At 43.5% G+C, this 16,698-nt stretch overlaps 1 protein-coding gene across 6 annotated transcripts in view; it reads left to right on the top strand.

Moving 5' to 3' along the window:
* The window catches only part of LOC146565164 (disks large homolog 2-like), a 190,237-nt gene that overhangs the window by 3,027 nt on the left and 170,512 nt on the right, over window positions 1–16,698 (top strand). For 3 of the 6 annotated variants that reach the window (XM_085288054.1, XM_085288052.1, XM_085288051.1), the window contains exon 3: window positions 6,131–6,262. The exons of 1 other annotated variant lie outside the window; for it this stretch is intronic. In XM_085288054.1, the coding sequence (XP_085144180.1) occupies window positions 6,131–6,262 (132 nt within the window). Of the gene's footprint in view, window positions 1–6,130; window positions 6,263–16,698 lie in introns of those variants that run through there. 2 more of the 6 variants (XM_085288061.1, XM_085288059.1) reach the window with 2 other exon arrangements.

Raw genomic sequence — 16,698 nt, 5'->3', positions numbered from 1 at the left:
ACAGAGAAAGCCCCGGATCCCCCCACTGACATGACCGCTGTGGGCAAACCTCCACCCACCCCACTCCTGCTAAACAGGTGGCAATAGATTTAAGAGCTGCTGAGTCTTTGATTCTATTTATTTTTTGCTGAGTTTTACTTGCATCTAGTTGAAAGAGTGTAAACACAAAACATTATTTTATTTGCTGGAATATGCAGGAAACAGGTTTAAATGTTAAAGAATTTCTTCAAGTCAAAGACAGTTGCATTAAAACGAATAAAACAAGTTTTAAACAGAGGCTTTTCCATGTGGTTACATTGTATATGATGGATTATGCAGAAAAAATAGAATTGGGCTGAAAGGCCGGTTGCTTCATTACCTACTCAGGTTGTATATCATGTTTTTAAAAAGTAACTAATTACTTTTGAAAATAAGTAATCAGCCTAGTAACAGGATTACTTTTTTGGAGAAGTAATCAGTAATTAGTAACTAATTACTTTTTTCGAATAACTTGATAACACTGGTTGGCTTGATTCTTGTCCTCTAAAATCATGTATCCATATTTCCCTTTGCTCTCAACAGTGCAGTTGTTACTCTCCATATAAAGGTGGTGATAAAGACAAAGTAGCCCATTACAGACCAGTTTGAAGATGACCTGTTGTCTCCAAATTATTGGAAAAAAGTCATTTAGCAGCAGCTGAAAACACATCTGTTAAATGATGCTGTGTTTTATCCCAGTTTAGAGCTGGGCGTGTTTGCAGGGGCTATGAAGGCTAACCTGTATAAACGAGGTGCAGTGTTTCTGCGTTTCACACAGTAAATACAGAAATGCTTTTACACTCTGTTTTCTACAAGTGTTTTAAACGGGATAAAATCATATTTAGAAAATAAGTTATCACAAGGTGTCTGTGGCACAACGATGGATCCTGGTGTCCCTCTGTTATTAAATGTGTATATTAATGACTGTAACAATATACTTTATACTGATTTCTCCTACACTTGTAAATGATCACGAGGTAAACAGTGTTGCTGTGTTCAATGTGTAGGTATCATTTTAGATTCCACATTGAAGCATGTGAAAAACACTAGTAGCATACACAATATAGTTACCTTTCAACTAGGGATGGGACTCAAGAACCAGTTCTTGTAGAAAACTGGTTCCCAGTAGTTGAATTCCTTGGAATTGTTAGTCTGCTTGCCCATCGATTCTGCTGGAGGAGGAAAAAATGGAGCAATCTACAGTGTGGATATGGACATTACTTTTATTTTTATTGCACAAAAGGACAAGAGTGCAATGTTAAAGTGCTAACTGCGTCCAGGACAGGAAACACTGCATTATACTGCTAACACAACTTTGGCTCTTTGCACAGACAGCATGGTAATAAGCAGCCATGTGAAAGCTCAGTGAGTCCAGGGCCCGGCAGCCAGATCCTGAAATTCAACAGGTAACAAAAGCAGTGATGAGCAGTCAGGCTGAAACCTCCATTTTCATCTGTTCATGTTTCTAAAGTCAAATCAGTGTAGCGATTGCTGGTTTTCATCTTTGGTTCTTGTTGCTAAATACTAAGAGAAACATCATATTTACGTCCTCATTATGACAGACGTGTGTTGGTGTCTGGGACTGTAGGCTGAGGTTTTTATTTTTAAATAGGAATTATGAGATTATTGTGTGTTTCAGTTCCTTTTATGGAGAAACGTGAAAATAATGCAACTAGTAACAAATTAAGTAACATGAGTGTTACTTAACATAACATGAACATTAGTATTCTGTATAATATGTGTAATACATTTTTCTGAACCCCAACACTGATCACAACAAAGGGGCGACTGACCTCCAACACGTACAAACATTTCACGGCGCAGTATTGCAGCTCATTTGCATGAATGTCTTTGATATGCTGCTTAGCAATGGTGGTGCCAGTGATAACCCAATTAGGATAAGAGAATTGATAAGGAATAGAATGTATAAGTGATACTGATTATGGAATTGGAATCACTACATTCTTATCAGTTCCCACTTTCAACACTTTCATTACTCACTTGAGAGAAACAGTGGAAGTTTATTTACTATTAATTTGATCAGATTAACTATCTCATCTCCTGCTGGTCTCAACCAAGTGTTACAAAATGAAAACCAATCAAATCACTGAGAAACCAAGGTAATTTCATCATTGAAGAAACCTTATTAAATATAATAATTATTATCAATAATAAGCTCTGAGAACTTAATTTGTAACCTGGATGTGCAACTTACATTTAATATTGCTTTATTCTTTTTTGCTCAGAAGATACAACCACAACCTTTGAGGTGATGTCCTGCTAACATCATTTGTTCCTTGATCATGTGATTTTGTGTATTCTTATTACCTGCCCAGAAACTGAATAGTAGTAGTAGCAGATGCATCTTGTACAATGAATCTCTTCTCTTAAGAGAATAATGTACATTTTATAAGTGCAAAATAAATGAATACAAATGCAAATAGAAAACTCTTAAAACAAACAGGAAAGAGTTGAATGCATAACTTTTATTTGCATCAATATAGCATTCAGAGCTGGATTTACTGGTCTGTTTTAGATCATTGACCTGCTGCATAACCCAAGTGCTCTGGAGTGTCAGACCACAAACCGATGGCCAACATTCCCCTTCGGGATTTTCTAGTAAAGAGCAAAATTCATGGATCCATCAGTAATAGAAAGTTGTCCGAGCTCTAAGCGGTAAAGCAGTCCAAAGCTGCCACAGTACCACCACCGTGTTTGACTGTTGTGTGATCTTTTTATTTTGAATTTTGTTTTGTGAGTCCACAGAATACTTTCCCAGAAATGTTGAGGATCATCAATAAAAATGAGACAAGCCATCATACTTGTTTTGTTGAGCAGTGGTTTTGTCGAACTCTGCCATGCAGGCCATTTTTGCCCAGTCTCTTTCTTATTGTTGATTAATGAGCTTAGGCAAGCGAGGATGAGTCGCTAATGCCCTCTTGGAGTAATTTTGACACGTCAGCCACTCCTGGGAAGGTTCACCACTGTTCCAAGATTTCCCCGTTTGTGGATAATGGCTGTCAAAGTAAATCACTGGAGTCCTAACGTCTTAGCAATGGCCTTGTAACTGTTTCCAGACTGATTGGTTCCTATTACTTTGTTACTCATCTGTTCTTGAGATCTTTTAACTTACTTCACTTTGATAGGTTATATTTAAACTCAGTCTTCCAACAAATGTGGAATTTCTGCATTTTCTGGGGTCATCTTTGTCTAATATTAAACTTTGAGGATCTAAACCATGTAGGTGTGACAAATATGGAAAAAATAAGAAATCAGGAAAGGGATAAATACTTTTAAGAGCAGCGTATGTCATTTAGTAGTATTTCATAAAACTCAGTAATTTCACCTACATTAATGTTAAATACAGTGAGAAACTCTACATAGTAGAGTCTTTGTCTTTGTAGGTTCTCAGTCATCCAGGTCATGGTAGTCTAAAGATCTTGGAAAGAAAAGCGTCTGGACTTCTTTAAGTTTTCCTTGAAGACGTTTCACCTCTCATCCGAGAAGCTTCTTCAGTTCTAAGACCAACTGGTGGAGAGTTTATAAGCCCTAGTGGGAGTTTTTAGATTACAAAGAACGTTAGTGCACAGATACAAAAGGGTAACGAAAGAGGTATTTAGTTTTTACTGCAATACAACGCGGAACCGAAGAAATAGTATAAACTGTCTGCGTGTTAGGCTGTCGCTTAAAGTTTTTCTGTTTTCTCGGTGCTCCATCTTCTTGCCTAACATCTGACTAAGACATTTGAGATCTCTTTTATACGCTGACACACAAATGAAGTGTTCTTCTAATTGAGTTTGAAAAGGTGTAACTTGAGAGAGATTAATTTGTACTTAATGTGTTGGATATTGAAGGCCAGTGTTTCTAAGTGGACAAATTGTGTTAAATGGTACAATTTGTGTTCAGAGAGTCACAAAATCAACGAGAATTCTATTTGAATGAACCCAGCAGACCTCTGCTCACAGGTTCTGTTTAGGGTCATGAGCTCTAAACTGCTCGAGCTTCATGTTTTCAGAATTGTCCACATAAGCTTTCCTCCATGCATAAACAACTATCTATGCATCTGCCTTCTGATGTGGAACAAGCCTCCACCCCATACACCACCTTTGAACTGAAACACAGATTGTTCAAACATCAGTGCTGCGCTTCTCTCTGCTCTTGTACCAGGAGGGAGCACACCATGCAGCCAGATCCAGTATGTAATGGAAAAAAAGATCTATTGTATGCCATAAACACCATGCATCACTGTCAGTCCCTTTTATTATCTTATACAACTTTGCCACAAGATATTAAGTGTCTTCATGCATGCTCAATCATCCAGGTAAGTAAATCCCAAAAGGTTGATTCTGTTCATCTGGACGTTTTCAGTGGGAGAAACGTTTCATCATCATCAGGTGACGTCTTCAGTCTCAGCTGACTGCAGGTTTCCAACCTTACAAACAGGACATTGCACAAAGACTGAAACTAGCACCACTGAATGCATGTGATCGATCACTGTGATTGATCATTAATATGTAAATTATGACCACTGATCAATAGCCATGAGTGCCATTCACAGAGAGTTGGTGAATGGCTGCAATCACAGCATGTAAGATGGTGACAGATGTACCCTTAGGCCCCTCCTCCATTCAGAGATGGTCTTTCCCTTTTCACGTAAATGGCCTCCTTGACTCCGCCCTCAAACCAGCGTTCCTCCCTGTCCAGGATGTTACATCCTCATCATTGAAAGAGTGTCCACTGGCCTGTAGGTGTAAACAGGCTGCAGAGTCCTGGCCTGATGAGGTATATCTTCTGTGTTGTGCCGTCCTCTTAGCCAGAGGTTGTTTGGTTTCCCCGATGTATAAATCCTGCCAGTCCTCCTGCACTTAACAGCGTACACTATGTTACTCTGTTTGTGTCGGGGACCCGATCCTTGGGGTGGACCAGTTTTTGGCGCAGCGTGTTTTGGGGTTTAAAAGCCACAGAGACCCGGTGTTTAGAAAAAATGCGTCTCAGCTGCTCCGATACTCCTGACACGTACGGGATCACTGCAGGTGGGCAGCGGTTGTCCTTCTCTCCTGGATCTGCTGGAGCTTTCTTTAGGAGCCTTCCCAGCTTTGACAAAAGTCCAGCTGGGATAACCACATTTACTCAGGGCCTTCTTGATGTTCTTCTGCCTCCCTGGCCGCTGTGTCAGGTTTATGGTACACATCAGCTTTTATATGTCCCCCATTACTGATGGAAATCTCACAGTCTAAGAAGGCTAACCTGCCACTTTTCATATCCTCCCTGGTGAATTTGATGTGTCGGTCCACTGAGTTAATGTGTAATAGTACTGACCCTTGTATATGAAATGTGTGGAATGAAGACACGGAGCAAACACGTGTGGTTGGTGCTGAGAGTGGTCCTATTGCTGAGGTTGGGGTCATCCTGTCATCTCTTATGAACTACTTCCACTGCTTCAGTGACTGGAACACAATTGAAGAGAGATGTAACATAGTACGAGCCCATCATCTGCGTCCATACTGACATCTCTCACTTCCGAACTAAATTCAAGCTGCCTAATGACGGGTCATGATAGTCTTTCTGGTTTAGCAACCCTACCCATGTCTGCCTGAAGGATGATAATGTTGCTGTCATTAATAAGTGATGTGAGTACCTTCCTCTCCTCCATGCTGATGTTGGATGCTGGTGGCCTTGCATTGCTGAGACAGGCCGAAACTTTCAACATCTACAATGTTGTTGTTTCAAATCGCTTTTTTCTGAGGCACGATTTGTCTAGGCGTCACAGCAAAGTTCAACGCTTTTGCAAGGATGTTTTTCTCTGCTTAGATGACAAATTTTTCACCCACTTGTCCCCATCCTCGGTGTGGCATCCTCTCTTTAGTCGGCTAGTTTCAGTCAGTATGCAAAGGTAGTGGGGAAACCTGCAGTCAGCTGAGACTGAAGAAGTCACTTGGATGAGTGACAAAACGTTTCTCCCACTGAAAATACTTTGTCTCGATGAAGAGAATCAACCTTTTAGCACAGGATATTAAATATTACCAGATCAATGTATATATTTTACATAAATTATCCATGAGAAAAATAAACCAAGGAAACCCCAGAGCCTTTTTCCCTCTGTGCTCTGCAGACACAGCTCGAGCCCTTGCACTTTTGGAGGAATACTGCACTAACCTGAGGAAACCGGAGGAGCAGCAGCTCAAAACTGCCATTCAAAGAGTGATGGGGATTTTCAAAAGCAACCTGTTTGAAGCTCTTCTTGGTAAGTCGCACAGCCACAGTGTATCAAGCAGACAGCATTTGCTTTAAGTTCATACTGTGGTGATTTTCAAAACAAAAGTTTTTGTAAATACATAGATCACTGTGTTGGTGACCTTGTGAAGAGTGAATGCAAGAAGAGTAGCGTGGGCTGGTTTGCAATATGAATGACCGTCACAGTTTCCAGATTGTTGCTGGGGTCCAGCTAAAACAAAAAAGTTCTCCTCAGATACATTTTTATTAATAGTTCTTATCACACTGATTTGTTTTCAAAGGGTCACCTTTCTCATAAGTTTGACTTTAATTACTAACTTGCTGTGATGCTGTTGAAATACGGTGCAACGTCATGATCACAGCTTTGATTGGCAAATCCAGTCAGGGAGAAACTTGTGTATGAATGGTGGACAGAGTAGCGGTGCTGCAAGATCGTCCAATATTTTCTGCTTCAAACTGACAGCATCATTACAAGGTTTTATTAGTGTGTGTGCAATTGTTACACATTCGTTACTGCTAACATCTAAAGATATAACCAAACACATCTTATAAATTCCTTTAATGGTGAGAAAGATGTAGACATTGCAAGCATAGATCAGTGGTCATTGATCAATGGTTGCTCATCAATGGTCATAATAATTTGCATATTAATGATCAAAAACCTGACCTCACAGCCCATTGTTCGCCAGTGGTGCTAGTTGTAATGATTATGCAAATGTACTGTAAGACTGGGGAAACCTGCCGTCAGCTGAAACGTCCAGATGAACAGAATCAACCTTCGGGGATTTCCTTACCTGGATGGGAGAGCATCCATCAAGACATTGCAATCACAGAGTTCTGCTATGGAATAAATCCCTCCTGAAATAGATTTAATCATCTTACAAAGCATTAGGTGCTTTGTAAGATGATAATCTGGCCTGTGGCATAGTCACTCTGGCTAAACCCCCTCAGTGCAGAGTGGACTCGTGTCTAGATTCAACCCCTTCATCATCCCTGCCTCTCTGGAGTCGTTCCTCTGAGCAGCTGAACGACTCTGATCAAATGTTACTGTATTTTTTGGTTAGTATTAATGGCATATTTTAGCAGGTTTGTTAGCAGGAGAGTTTCCTCTCAGATTTGTAGATATGCTGCTGGATGTGGTTGTGCCATGAGGTATTTATTCTTTAAAAACACAGAAGTACAGATGAGCTTGCCAACTGCACATAAAGCAAACACACCTCCCCGTAACCCAAAGAACGATGCCACCAGTTGTCTCAGTCTGCTGAGCTTGACAGCGAGGTTGATGACCACAGCAGCGCAAAATTCCTTTAGTCTTTTTTATATGTTTGTTGTGGTCAAATTAATATTAAAATGCTGAAACAAAATAATACCCTGAATATGGGACAAATAAGCTATTTCTTTTCTTTTCTGCTTTAGAAAGCTAAATGAACCTTGTGTTAAAACCATGATCTTTACCATCTACTGTCTACTATACTTAATGAATAGCAAGCACCAAGAACATTACAGCGCTCCCTCGTTTGTCGCGGGAGTTACGTTCTAAAAATAAGCCGCGACAGGTGAAATTTGAGAAGGAGCCAACTTTAGTTTTTACAATTGTTATAGATGTTTTAAGGCTGGAAAACCTCTCACTACACACTTTATACACTTTTCTCAGACAGGCACGAACATTTTCACACTTTTGTCTCTTGTTTAAACTCTCAAAGTTCAAACCTTCGTAGAAAAATAAGTTCATTATTATAGGATGAAACCAAAGATCAAACCATGTTTTCAGGTCCAGAACACGGGAACAGAGCAGCTGCAGAGAATTCAACATTAATGAATCATCAATGGTACGGAAGTAGAGGAAGCAAGAAGAATGAGTAAAGTTTGACTTATCTGACTGTTTTGTTTCGCCTAATGTGCCTTATAATCCGTAAAATATGGTAACTCCTACCAGAAGTCCAACTGTTTGTGCGATGGTTGGCATCTTCCTTGGGTGCTACTGCAGGAGCCTTTGATGGAGCAAAACGTTTCGTCGACATCGTTGTTTGTTGGGGAGAAAACTTACAAACATACAGTGCAGCACTTCAGAGTCACACTGCTGGGATCGAAGATTTATGTAAATTTGACAAGCTGAACACATCCTGTCCTGTACAGCAGACACAGCACAGGATTAGCCAATCAGGAGGCAGAACACAATGCGCTGTAAAAAAAAAAGAAAAAAATGCACAAAAAAAGGCTGGCACCATGATGCCAGATTCTTCACTTCGTCCATGTAGGCCGCCTGTTGTTGGAGATGGCACCCAACACCACTGTGTCGTCAGCAAACTTCACAATGGTGTTGGAGCCATGGGTGGCCACACAGTCTGAAGTGTAGAGGGAGTAGAGCAGTGGCGAGAGGACACATCCCTGAGGTGCTCCTGTGTTGATGGTGATGTTAGAGACGCATCTACCCACCCTCACCACCTGAGTTCTGCCAGTGAGGAAGTCCAACACCCATGCACACAGACGGCTGTTGAGTTGAAATGTGAGAAGAAAGTATATTCCCTACAGTTAGGGTGAGGAGAGTCCATAATTGCTCATTTACTGTTTAACTGTATCTGTGAACTGCAGTTAGTTAGGTTCATCTTTAGCTGAGGCAGGTCTGTGAGTCTCTTGTAATAAAACCACGTCTGTCATTTTTAAGCTGGTTACATTTCCATAACCTCTTCTCTCTGGAGCCAGCTCCATGTATGTTCCATGGGATAAACCTTAATGTGCCCATAGGTGTGTGTGTGTGTGTGTGTGTGTGTGTGTGTGTGTGTGTGTGTGTGTGTGTGTGTGTGTGTGTGTGTGTGTAACTAATGTTGCACACCGCGTGTGACGCGCAAATGAATAAGAAAAAACATGTCCACTGGGTGTTAAAAAAATGTGGTGACAGGTTTTTATGAGTGCAATATGTAGACCAGAGGGGTGCTAGGTGTTGTTTGATTATGTGTGTGCACATTGAGTGGACGTATGTGTGTGTGTGTCCTACATATCTGTGTGTGCTGTGAGGCTGTAGTGGATGTGCTGATGCTGAGTGTGTATGTCTGAGATATTGCCGCGCACATGTGAAAAGATTGAGGGAGCAGAAGCAAGAGGGAAAAAAGGGAGGAAAAGGAAATTAAGACGAAGTGAAAAAATAGTCACACACAACTTTCTTTTAAGTTTATGAGCTGTTTGTTACTGAGTAGGAAACAGCTGATCGGTGCAGTGAGAGACGGGAGAAAAACATGCAAAGGCACTAATGGGAGGGATGAAAGAGAAAACGTTTTAATCTCCATGCTGTGGAGATTGACGGTGATTTATCTGTGATGATATCACGATGATTAAAGTATTGACATGAATCAGCTATTTAGGTGTTAATGGAAGAGGAGGAGAGAAAAATCTAGCGGATTCTTATCTGAAGTGTGGTTAATACAACCAGGGAGTGGTGCTGGGGTCATGGTAGAGCTGTCTGTCCACGTAGCGCCGGTCTGTGGCGATGACAGCATACAGCTGCATCAGACTGGGAACAGGACCTTGTGTCACTCCAGGATCTCTTTGGGGAACTGGTCCTGCTGAAGTCTGTTCCTTTCAGCTCATTCTGCTTGGAATGTCTGAATTTGGCCACAATAGGACGCAGTCTTCATACTTCAGGCCTCCTAGTTCAGAGCCAATGGATTCTTTCTAAGCAGATGTTTTTCACAATGCCGTCCGGAAGCTTCAGGAAAAGGTATCACAGTAACTTCTGTGTAGACTTATCAGGAAGTCCTAAAAACTCCCTGAAAAGCCTTCAGCTAATCCAAAATGCTGCAGCAAGAGTCCTGACAGGGACTAGAAAGAGAGAGCAGATTTCTCCTGTTTTGGCTTCCCTTCATTGGCTTCCTGTTAAATCCAGAATTCAAAATCCTGCTCCTCACATACAAGGTCTTAAATAATCAGGCCCCATCTTATCTTAATGACCTTGTAGTACCATATCACCCTATTAGAGCACTTCGCTCTCACACTGCAGGCTTACTTTCAGATCCTGGGACCCTCACCGGGATCTTCAACAAATCCCTCGCACAGGTCCACGGAAGACGCTGTAGCCACAGCACTCCATGCTGCCGTAACACACCTGGAAGAGCATGGAAGCCATGTGCGGATGCTTTTCGTGGATTACTGCTCAGCTTTTAACACCATCCTTCCACACAAAGTGGTGGTCAAGCTACAAGACCTGGGGCTTCCATACAGCACCTGCATGTGGATCAACAGCTTCCTCTCGGGCCGTAGACAGAGAGTCAGAGTTGGCCACTGCACATCCTCAGCCCTGAGTCTCAGCACGGGCTCAGCCCAGGGCTTTGTGCTCAGTCTACTGCTCTACACTCTCTACACACACGACTGCACTCCTCTCCACCAGAGCAACATCTTTGTGAAGTTTGCAGACCACACCACCATGGTGGGGCTCATCTCCAGGGGTGACGAGTCTGCTTACAGAGACGAGGTTGAGCAGCTGTCGTCATGGTGTAAGGCCAATAACCTCCTCAGTTTCAGTTTCAGTTTTATTTGTCATATGCAAGTTAGCACAGGGTCAACATCGCAATGAAATGTATTTGACGAGCAGAAGACAGTCACTCAGCAGAATGGTACAGTAGAAAAAAATAAAATAAAATAAAATAATAAAAAATAAAAAATTTTGTTTTGTGGCAGTTGTTGCTGCAGTATTGCACTTTTTTTAAAATATAAATATCAATAACAATAAAGTGAAGTGACCAGTGCAGATTAAACAGAGTACTTGTGAAGCTGCAGGTAGCTTCTGAGTGCGTCCTGTGGAGTGTGTGTGTGTTTAAGTGTTGTGGTTGAGGTGTCGTATGGCTTGATGGTAGAAACTGTGTTTAAGTCTTGTAGTCCGAGCAGACAGGCTCCTGTAACGTCTGCCAGATGGTAACAAGGAGAAGAGCTGATGTGCTGGGTGGCTGTGGGCCTTGATGATGCTGTGTGCTTTACGGAGGCATCGCTGGAGATAAATGTCCTGAATGGCAGGAAGCCTCGTGCCAGTGATGTGCTCTGCTGCCTTCACCACCCTCTGTAGTGATTTACGGCTGCTGGCAGAGCAGCTTCCGTACCAAACTGTGATGCAGCTCGTCAGTAAGCTCTCAATTGCACACCTGTAGAAATTTGAGGTGATGTTAGCGTTCATACCAAACTTCCTCAGCCTCCTCAGGAAGTAAAGCCGCTGGCGAGCTTTCGTGATAGCAGTGTCTGTGTGAAGGGTCCAGGAGAAGTCCTCGGTGATGTTGACTCCAAGGAACTTGAAGCTGCTGACCCTTTCGACCTTGACACCGTTGATGTGGATGGGCTGGTGCTCCCTGACTGGTCGTTTCCGGTAGTCCACTATCATCTCTCTAGTTTTGCTGATGTTGAGAGTCAGGTTATTTTCCAGGCACCACTCGTACAGCGCCATCACCTCCTCTCTATAGGCCGTTTCATCGTTGTCTGTGATGAGGCCTAAGATGGTTGTGTCATCCGCAAACTTGATGATGATGTTGGACTTATGTTTAGCAACACAGTCGTGTGTGAACAGGGACTATAGGAGGGGGCTAAGCACACAACCCTGTGGCGTACCTGTGTTTAGGATGAGTGGTGAGGAGGTGGGCTTACCAACTCTCACCACCTGGGGCCTGTTTGTGAGGAAGTTTAGAATCCATCTGCAGATCGGTGTTCCCAGCCCAAGGTCGACGAGCTTCGTGGCAAGTTTTGAGGGGATGATGGTGTTAAATGCCGAGCTGTAGTCGATGAAGAGCATCCTTGCATATGTATTCCCTTTTTCCAGGTGAGTGAGGGTGGTGTGCGTTGCCAGGGCGATGGCATCCTCTGTGGCTCTGTTTGTCCGATAGGCAAACTGAAGAGGGTCCAGTGTGTCAGGGAGGGAGGAGCAGATGTGACCTTTGACCAGCCGCTCCAGGCACTTCATGATGACGGATGTCAGTGTAACAGGACGGTAGTCATTCAGACAGGAGACCACTGATTTTTTGGGAACAGGAATGATGGTGGATGCTTTGAGGGACGTGGGGACCACTGACTGCCTCAGGGAGAGGTTGAAGATGTTGGTGAACACCTCTGCCAGCTCGTCTGCACACACTCTGAGTAGCCGGCCTGGGATGCCGTCTGGCCCTGGAGCTTTGTGAGGATTTACCTTTTTAAAGGTCCATCTCACAGCTTCTGTTTTCAGAGGTAAAGTTGCAGCCTCACTGTCCTCCTGAGGGTAGAGGATCTGCCCTCTGTTGTCTGCGTCAAAACGAGCATAGAAGTTGTTGAGCTCGTCTGCGAGAGATGCAGTGGGCTGAACACTGACTGTGTTGTCCTTCTTGTAGTCAGTGATGCAGTCAGTCCATCCCACAGTCGCCTGGTATCAAAGCTGTGGTAGCTGGACTCCATTTTGTCCCTGTAGTCCTTTCTGGCCTTTTTTATGGACTTTTGGAGGTCATACCTGGCTGCTTTATATGTTAAAGGCAGAGGTCTGCACTTTTAGCTTGGCGCGAATGTCTTTATTTACTCCTCAACACTCCCCCTTCTCAACTCCTCCTCCTCAACACTTCAAAAACCACAGAACTCATAATAGACTTCAGAAGGAAAAAGGCAGAGATCCAACCACTATTCATAAATGGGGACTGTGTAGGAAGGGTGGCAAGCTTCCGCTTCCTGGGAGTCAATATAGAGGAGAACCTTTCCTGGAGTGCGAACATCTCCAAGCTGCTGAAAAAGGCCCAACAGAGACTTCCTGGGAATTCTCAGGAGGAATAACATCACACAGACTGCTGGTGTCCTTCTGCAGCGCCACCATTGAGAGTGTACTAACGTACTGCATATGCATCTGGTACACTAGCTGCACAGTGGCTCAGAGGAAAGCACTCCAAGAGATCATTAACATCGCCAAAGGATCACTGGCTGCCCCCTCCCCACGCTGGAAGATCTACACAATACCCGCTGTCGTAAAAAAGCTCAGAACATTATAAAAGATTCCTCACTGGCCACGCCCTGTTTGAACTGTGGCCCTCGGGCAGACGGCACAGAGCAATCAGTGGAAGGATTAATAGACTCAAACACAGCTTTTATTCATCCGCAGTAACACGTCTGAGTGCTGCTACAAAAAAATGTCCATCACGGCACTCTTGAATTAATCTATGCGCTGACTGAAGCATGTATGTGAATGTTTGCTCATACTATTCTTATTAGCACTTTAAGTATTTTATTTATTGATTTCATTGAATTTTATTGTTTTATTTATATTTTCATATTGTTAGGGATGATGCACTGACCATTTTTAATTTTGTTGTACCTGTGACAATGACAGTAATGACATTCTGATTATGGAGATCATGGCTTTACTGAATAATTAATAAAAATGTGTTTTATGCAACATTTGCGATTTTTGATTTTGCCTTATATGTTTGGCGTCGTGAAGGCGGAAAACCGGTGAAAGTGACTAAATGGTGTTGACAGCGCCACCTGGGGAGGGAGTTACACCCCAGGAGAGATCACAGTAGCTAGTGCAAATGTTGTACTAGCCACAAAAGCCCAAAGGCTCATTATTAGGTGAGGCAGGTCAATTTCACAAATCAAAGTTTATTAGACTACTAAAAGCATAGAGCTGCAAAAAAAAAGAACTTCAGTTGCAGGGCTGGCAATACAAAACCTTTAATTAAAACATTTTAATAAAAAACAATAATTAAAGGGGCAAGGTTCTCTGCCATGGTGCTACCCTAGTTAAAATAGCAGCTCGGTAAAATAATTCAACAAAATGGTGGAGACCGGCCATATGCTTTACAGGAAAGGATAAGAACAATGAACCAGTAGCTCAACAACAGGTTTTACCAGATGACTTTACAATAAATTCTTAAAAGCAAGTTCTGTTTCATAGCACTTAACAATGTTCCTGTTGAACTTACACAGCTAGAATGTGAGGGCTGTAGAGCTAACAATGTTGGAAAAGCACCTGACAATTAAGAAAACCATCTGAAAACTATCTGAACCCCATGAAACCGGTTCTTGGTCAGAGGGCCCGGTGGCGCCAGTGTCCGGCAGCCTCGCCTCTGTCAGTGCGCCCCAGGGCAGCTGTGGCTACAATGTAGCTGCCATCACCAGTTTATGAATGTGTGTGTGAATGGGTGGATGACTGAATGTAGTGTAAAGCGCTTTGGGGTCCTTAGGGACTGAGTAACGCGCTATACAAATACAGGCCATTTACCATTTACTTGTATACTGGTTCTCAGTAGTCCATTTTTTGACATTTTAGTCTGCCTGCCTATCAATCCTGCTTATCAGTTCCAGTTTCACTTGTCCTACCACCAACAGATTTCATTTGTGTGTCAGAGGAGAACAATACCAATAGCAGGAATAAAACCACTGTTCATGGATGTTAAGTCATTTGTTTGAAATCAAATCACAAATGATTATCATCAAAAATATATAGTCTCCTGTAGGGTTTTTGTGTATGGCTAGAATCAGTCCTGAAAGCTTTAGGTTTTGATGATTAGATAGAAGGGCATTTTTTCCCAGATTTTAAATTCCAAGACCCCTTTGTCCTGTGCAGTACTGTACACACCTTTGTCAGCTTACAATGTGGAAAGCTGCTGAGGGTGATACAGCACAAACACATCTCTGGTCACTAAGATACCTGGCACCACAGAAAGAAGGAAACATAGAGGGGGAAGAAAACGTCTGGGGTCAGAGCCAGATTGTGAGAGAGTGAAACACTTCCCTCAGTTATTTTAGCGAATGTACAGTCATTCACTATAAGACTGATGAAATGCAAGCTAAACCATATGTATGAATATCAGGCTGCATCGATGGTTTCCACAATGGTGTAAAACTATTGTTAGAGAAAAAAAATGAGTAACTCAGATATTGAAATGCTGGCTGTTTCACTGCGTCCACTTCATCTTCCCAGGAAGTTTCCTCATATATCACATTCAGGTTTATATTCATTTCAAAGTAAAAGTTTCTCCACGTGCTTTGAAGTAGCAGCCAAGAAAGGTGTAATTTAAGTCTACGAGCAGTGAACATCCGTGTGCACACCTGTGTGGATCAGCGTGCTTGTATTCAAATGGTTTCCCCATGTAATGGTCTGCAAGAGGATGTAGAGAGCCATAGCCCCGTCCCCCAGGGCATGAAGCAGGCATGGAGGAGATCCAGGCCCCAGACATCCAGAGGCCCCAGAGTGCGAGAGCCCAAGGAGGACCACCGGAGGGGCATCCGTGCCACCCTCATGGGAAGAGCTGAGGATCCCCAGACGAGGGGTCACCCAGTAGCCACCGGGCAGAAGCTAGAGGGGGCTGCACCGGCGTGCCCGCCGGTTCTGCCAGCAGCCAGCTGTGCCAGAGTGAACCGAGCTGCAGGCCCAGAGGCCGGAGGCCCCAGGGCCCCCCGTGCCCCGGAAGAGGCCTGACCGAGCAACAGGCGCCAGGTCCCGCCAAGTAGCCACCGGGAGTGAGCTGGTACATACCTGAGCGCCCAGCCCCGGACACCAAGAACCACCAATGCACCGACCCCTGAGGGCATCAGTCACCGGCAGGGAGTGTGGTGAGGGGAGATAGGCCTCCACACTTTGGAGGGCCTGGGAGTTCCCAGAGAGGTGGAGTCTAAGAACCGACCTGACATAAGACACAGACAAACAGGCACACACAGACACAAACATGCATTCCCACCCTCATGCACACATGTACAAACTCTCAGCACTCACCCAACGTAAGGATTGATCACCCCTGAACATATGAATGTTGCATTAGATGAACTATTAGGGCATTGACATCCTTCATGCAATGGAGCCACTGTAGCAGGGCTTGATCTGAGCATGGTGAATGGGAGTCTGAGGAGGAAATTACAAAATGTTGCCACAGACACTCCTTTTCTACAATGCTGTATCTCACTACTCGAGGTCAGTTAAGGGTCTAGTCAGTTTCGTGAAGTTTGGCCTGCCTCGTATCTTTCTTGGTCTTGGGATGTTGGCAGGATACGATGGCCGCTATCTTGTCCCCGAGATACTGTACCTCCATCCATCCAACCACACATTTCTTTGGGTTGGCTGTGAGTTCTCCACCTGGAAAATGGTTCTGCAATACAGCAACTTTTACTCTCTGAGCCTTTGTGAGATGGTCTTCACAATAGAGGGAGGTGGGAATAGTGGAATTTGGCACCTCCAATCCAAACTCATCTCTATCCTTTACCAAGCTCATCAGGCTCACCAGAGAAGTGGTTTCAGTGCCTCTCCATGCTTTGAGGAGGTTGAGGTGATATGCCTTTGTGGCTCCTCCCCTGTCCGAAAGAACCATCTTGTAGTCTATGTTCGGAACTTGCAGTGTGACCACGAAAGGCCCTTGACACTTGGTGGGTAACTTTGAGCTACAAGAAGCGAGCAACACAAGTACTTTATCTGCCGTTGAAAATTGTCGGCGCCTACCCCGTCATATTCCATATGCAGTGCCA

Source organism: Mchenga conophoros, linkage group LG10 (genome assembly GCF_057382185.1).
Source record: "Mchenga conophoros isolate Kocher_MC1m ecotype Shallow Benthic linkage group LG10, M_conophoros_male_GT1.1, whole genome shotgun sequence".
Taxonomy (NCBI): Eukaryota; Metazoa; Chordata; class Actinopteri; order Cichliformes; family Cichlidae; genus Mchenga; species Mchenga conophoros.
This window is presented reverse-complemented; position numbering and strand designations above follow the sequence as displayed.